The sequence below is a fragment of the Populus nigra genome, chromosome 5 (genome assembly GCF_951802175.1).
Source record: "Populus nigra chromosome 5, ddPopNigr1.1, whole genome shotgun sequence".
NCBI classification, from domain to species: Eukaryota; Viridiplantae; Streptophyta; class Magnoliopsida; order Malpighiales; family Salicaceae; genus Populus; species Populus nigra.
In genome coordinates, this window is record NC_084856.1 from 6,589,658 (window position 1) to 6,595,675 (window position 6,018).

Here is a 6,018-nt window from a genome sequence, read left to right on the forward strand (position 1 = left end):
TTTTAGATTCTAGGCTGATCGAGTTGGTATCGTTAGATAAATAAATGTGAAGCTACATACCTCTAAATTAAGTAAGGTTGGATACAAACAAAATATATACACCTCATCCACCAACTTCAAGTGGTTTTCGATGATGTTTACATCAGAGTTGCTACGACGAAGCCTCGAAAGTGGTCAACAAAGTCAGCTTAGACTGTGACACCTATTTTTCAAAACCCACCTATATTTTTTCATGTGTTTACACTTAAGGCTTCTCAAATGATTCTTATCAATGGCTTTAAAACCTCCTTAAGATCAAAAGGCCAGAAATAACTCATTTCCCTCCAAGTCTAGCAAAACCAATACGTACCCCTAAAACCAAAACCACCATTGCAAAACTAGCCTAGTACAAGAGATTTTAGCTGTTAGCTTTTATCCATAACTCTCTTATTTTGATAAAATGATTGAGCTTTAATCAATCTTTAAGGAAATCCACCAAAAAACTAGAAAAAAACCCTATAAATACCACTAGAAATCAAAGAAAAAAAAAGAGAAAAGAGGAGAGAAATACTAAGAAAATACCCTAGTTGTAAAGGTTTATGAGCCTAGCATAAGGGTTTCTTCATCTTTGAAAGGGCCGCAAGTTTGTGAAAACAAAACTTTACAAAGGAAAGCAAAGAAGGGCGGTAGTAGTTCTAGGGGTTTGAAGGTACATTTTTTAACCTAAAAGTGGAGTCCATATGGCGTACTTGATTTGATTTTGATAGTCATTTAGTTTGTATTTATGTTTAGAAGCATGGAAATATGTTTGAACTGTTTGAAAAGTAGAAAGGTGTTTGTTCTTTCTTTCTTTTTGTAGTTTTTTATTCTATGATTTGATGTTGTTCTTTGAGGCATTTTAGGTGTTTGACTTTTTTGATGTAATAAAAGCCTTCTAGTTAAGTTAGTTTTTTAAACAATAATGTTTTTGTTGTCTTAGTTTTGTTAATGCATTGATAAGCCAAGTTATTAATCCTGGATTTATAAGGTTTTGGTCATGACCAAAATATGTTTTGAAAATAATTTTTAAGTTCAAATTGCATGGATAAGCTTGCTATTTTTATTTGCCAGTAATGAGATTTCATACATGTTTTCCATAATTTGTTGTTTTTTGTTGTTTGTTTTGATTCAAATGTATATGAATATGACAATGTGGTTTGTCTGAATAGAAAAGATTTGATTTCGAGGCTTGATATGCATTTCTGGGTTTGGCAGTAGGCTTATCAATTTCTGGGCAAAATCTAGGTTAGTGTTCTTCATGTTCTTCCCAAGAACATTGCTTTAGCTATGAGTTTTTGATCTTTTTTATTTCATTTCTTTGCATCTTCACAATCGCATGACATCATTCAAAAATAATATAAAATGTGTTTTATTTGGTGTGTATATGACCAACTCTCTTAAAAAAATATTAAAAATAAAAATATATGGTGAGTTTTAAGATTTTTTTATATGTACAAAAATATCTTTGCATGCGTTTTTGGATTTAATAATTAGTTTATTAAATCCATGAGAACTTAACCAATATTTCAATAACCCTCAAAATTTTAATTCATAAAAATTATTGGTCAACACCCTAGTATAAATGTTGGACCTATAGGTAGACTGATATTTAAATACTAGAAGTTGACTAGAAAAATTTTAGAATTATTTTTAGATATTCACCAATTTTAATTGGAAGTATTTTTCAGCACAATATATGAATTGTGGAAAACCTTTTCGTTTTTTAGGATAGGTGAACCCTGTTAGGGAACCTACATGGACCATTTTCATATGAATTTATCTTATTATACAAGCTCATAATAAATTCAAACTATCAGATTTATTCGCAAGAGTAAATCTTTATCCTAAGCTATAGACTGATCATCAGTTTAAAACTCATCAAAACCTTTAAATGTACAAAGATCATACAATGCAGCTTACCTCGTAAAAGGTGCACTAGAGATGCTAATACCTTTTCTAGCTATAACTAATCATTTTTTCTACAATTTTTTATAAGATCAGAACACCCAAATCTTCTAATAACCCTAAACTAAATAATTAGGTGGCGATTTCTTAACCCCCGGCACTACTTGTTTATATGCAACATTTTATATAAAATAATTTAGTAATTTAAAGTTTAATAATCTTTCAATCAACACCTGCCCAATCGTGATGAGTAAGAGACACGAATGTCGGTGCATGAATTAATCTTCTTACTGCACGCATCATTGAATATGTCATGCCGAAACAAATGATGTTCATGTAGAAATTGACCATAAATCTAGGTTTGAAAGGTCCTACATGACTGCGAAATGTTGGTATTAATAAACCATAGATATAACATCGCTGCATAAATTAAACTTCCCCTCTCTACCTAGCTCTCATCTCAAAATTGCTTGCGGAGTTCTCTACCACTGGCTTATCCATGACAAATATCTCTTCTTTTTGCCTTGTTTTTTTCACTTTACTTACCATCTTGAACCCCATATCTGCTTTGAAAAGTTGTGAGTTCCCAGCTATCTTTAACTTTGGTGACTCAAATTCGGATACAGGAGGATTCGTTGCTTCCTTCCCTCCTCTTAATTCTCCCTATGGAGAAACTTACTTTCAAATGCCGGCGGGGAGGTTCTCCGATGGAAGGGTGATTATAGATTTCGTCGGTAAGTTTCGAAACTTTAGTTCCAGCTTAGAATAAATTAGTATCATTGCCTAATTTATTAGTGGCCACATGAATAGACATTGACAAATCTTGTGAGATGATAGAACCGACTCTGACAAATAGATAGGTCTCTGAATAAGACATAGCAAGCGATCAGCCTCTCTTCTAAGAAACCCTTTACGTCTATAAAGGACAAGGAGGTGTGACGAGCCTTTTTTTTTTCTTTTAAATTTTAAATTTTTTATTATTATTAAAAATATTTTTTTTATATATTTTAATATTAAAAATTATTTTTTAAAAATAAAAAAAATTTTATATTAGAATTACTATCACAGTTCCACATAATCTGATAACTTAGCAACACCGGTATAACATGTGTTGTTTGTTGATATGTATTGAAGACTTTGGTGGAGTTTAGTTGACTGATAATTATTATTATTATTATTTTTGAGAATTTAATTATTTAAATTTATGAGAATTCTCCATACCACTTACACGTTTCACATTAATTTACATGAAATTTAATACGAAAAAATTGCTTATAAATTATTTTTCTTTCTGATATAGTGCTAATTAATGGTCAGGCCATAAGGATCCCTGAACACTTATTTTTCGTGGGTAGTCCCAACCGCCATTTACAAAATACTATAATTTGAGACTTGGAAGAGTAATATTCATTTATTTACATCTTCTTCTATTTTTTGTGGAGTTGTTAATAGAAATATAAAAAAATCATTTTAATTTAAAATTTAAAATTATTAAATAATTATTCAAGATATAAGTTATATTATTTTAGTGAAATTTTTTTTAATCTGAAACTTGCATAAGCTCCTTACTATCCTCTATTTAATTTTATCAAATAAAATAAAAGTAATAAGATTTTAACTCATAATTATTTGCTTAGTAATATTATAATATTATATTAAAAAATTATTTTAATTTAAAAATGAAACTCCAAAATATAATTTAAAAAAATAATGTTTTACTGACAATTGTATATATATATGTTGTGATGTATCAGCAAAGAGTTTGAATCTCTCATTTCTTAGCGCATACCTCGACTCTCTGGGGACCAACTTCACTGTCGGAGCAAATTTTGCCACAGCAGCATCCACCATTACATTGCCAGCTAGGATTATACCGGCCAATAATGGATTCAGTCCATTCTTCTTTCTAGTGCAATATAATCAATTCGTGCAGTTAAAGGACAGATCACAGTTGATTAGGAAACAAGGTAAGCATTAATTAATTAATTAATCTTCTTATCTGGAATTTTTATGTTCAATTAATTAAGATATAATTGGCAATAAATTGAATTTCTCGTTAAGCCATGATCTATTTGTAGGAGGAGTATTTGCACGATTGATGCCCAAGGAGGAATATTTTCAAAAAGCTTTATACACATTCGATATTGGTCAAAATGATCTTGGAGCTGGATTTTTCGGAAATATGTCTGTTGAGGAAGTGAATGCATCTGTTCCTAACATTGTCAATACGTTCTTGACAAATGTTAAGGTAATAGGTTTCTATTCCCTTTTCCTCCCCAACATCTGTTATTCTGAGTTTCTGTACTTAGAATTCAATTTCAAAGTTTACTTTCTTAATCGTAATTTATAGTGTATGCTAATAATGTATACCGTTTCGGGTCAGTTATTTTAGTTGAAAATAAACTAGATTTTGGTTTTCTAGAAAATAAAAGAATCAGTTTAGCGGTTGAGTATCGCTCGACCAATTGGATTAAATGAATTGGTCGACTGGTTTAGAAATGATCAACTATTTAAGTCGGCAGAATACATTTATTGTTTAGATTATGATTGTCTTTTTCTTGTTTGTTTGGAATTTAAAGTCTATAAATAAACTTGTAATTAAAAGCATAATTCAATAAGTGTAAATAAAAATACACAAGAAAAAACACTTAATAAGACTTTTTTCCTCTCAAATCTTCTTTTTATTATTTAGTTTTGTTATTGTTTTGTTGTTTATAAACACCTACCACTAGGGGTGGAGAAAGGGGGTGGTAAGCAGGGGTTGGGCCGTACAAGAAAATTATTTTTCCAGCCCTTCCTTGATAATTCATATATTTTTAGCTAAAATAATAATACAACTAAAATCTTACTCTCTCTAAATTTATCTTTTGCTCCGCCCCTGGCTACCACGCCTGCTTTTGTCCTATCAAATAATGTCAAAGCTTATTTTTTATTGTTTGACGTAGCCAATACAAAATTTCCACTGATATCTGGATTATATCACTTTGGCAATCATTTTATCGCGTAGAAATATTATACACATCTAAAAGATCATAGTTACTTTGATGCAGAGCATATACAATTTGGGAGCGAGATCATTCTGGATTCACAATACAGGACCGATTGGTTGTCTTGGTTATGTTTTAGCCAATTTTCCTTCTGCTGAAAAAGATAGTGTTGGTTGCGCCAAGTCTTATAATGAAGTAGCTCAATACTTTAATTATGAGTTGAAAGAGACCGTACTTCAACTCAGGAAGGTTTTTCCTTCAGCAGCATTTACATACGTAGATGTCTATTCTGTGAAGTATTCTTTATTCAGTGAACCCAAAAAACATGGTATGTAAAACCCTATATTTTACTCGTATTTATTTTAAAAAACTGTTCATATTTAATGTGGTTTCGTTTCATATTGTAGGATTTGAGCTTCCTCTTGTAGCATGTTGTGGCTACGGAGGCCTGTATAACTACAGTAGCAGTGCTGGATGTGGAGCAACAATTACAGTAAATGGCACCCAGATAACCGTGGGCTCATGTGATGATCCCTCAGTGCGAGTCGTTTGGGATGGAATTCATTACACCGAGGCCGCCAACAAATTTATTTTTGAGCAAATATCTACAGGAGCCTTTTCTGATCCTCCTATTCCTTTGAAGATGGCATGTCACAGGACTGTGGGTCAATATATAGGTATCAATCTATAGCTCATTATCATATAATCTAGGTGATAAATCTCAAAAAAGGTTGAATTATTCAATATGCTATGAATTGTACTATTCTCTCTCGTAAAAATACGAGATTTACGAATTATTTTCATGGTACATTTGTGTTCTTTGAAGAAGATGGAATACAACTCCCGACAAATTTAATTATTTCTCTTTATTAAGTGTTTACATCGGGCAGCCATCTAGTCTTTCTCGATTGGCTTGATAGTGTATTAAGGTACAGGATGTTTGGAATAATAATGTTTGGAATTTTTAAAAATATTTTTTATTTAAAAATATATTAAAATAATTTTTTATATATATATTTTAAAAATTATTTTTGCTAATTAAAATAATTTAAAAATACTAAAAAAAAATATTAACGGGAATCAAAGATAAAAAATAAATAACACCTTA

General features: G+C 30.7%; 1 protein-coding gene across 1 annotated transcript; it reads left to right on the forward strand.

The window, feature by feature from the left end:
- The first annotated feature begins 2,304 nt into the window (after nt 1-2,304).
- On the forward strand, nt 2,305-5,769 carry LOC133693964 (esterase-like). Its single transcript, XM_062115357.1, has 5 exons — nt 2,305-2,657; nt 3,678-3,890; nt 4,002-4,171; nt 4,974-5,238; nt 5,318-5,769. The coding sequence occupies exons 1-5, from the start codon at nt 2,423-2,425 to the stop codon at nt 5,599-5,601; spliced, it is 1,167 nt and encodes a 388-aa protein (XP_061971341.1). The 5' UTR covers nt 2,305-2,422; the 3' UTR covers nt 5,602-5,769.
- Nucleotides 5,770-6,018: the final 249 nt, after the last annotated feature.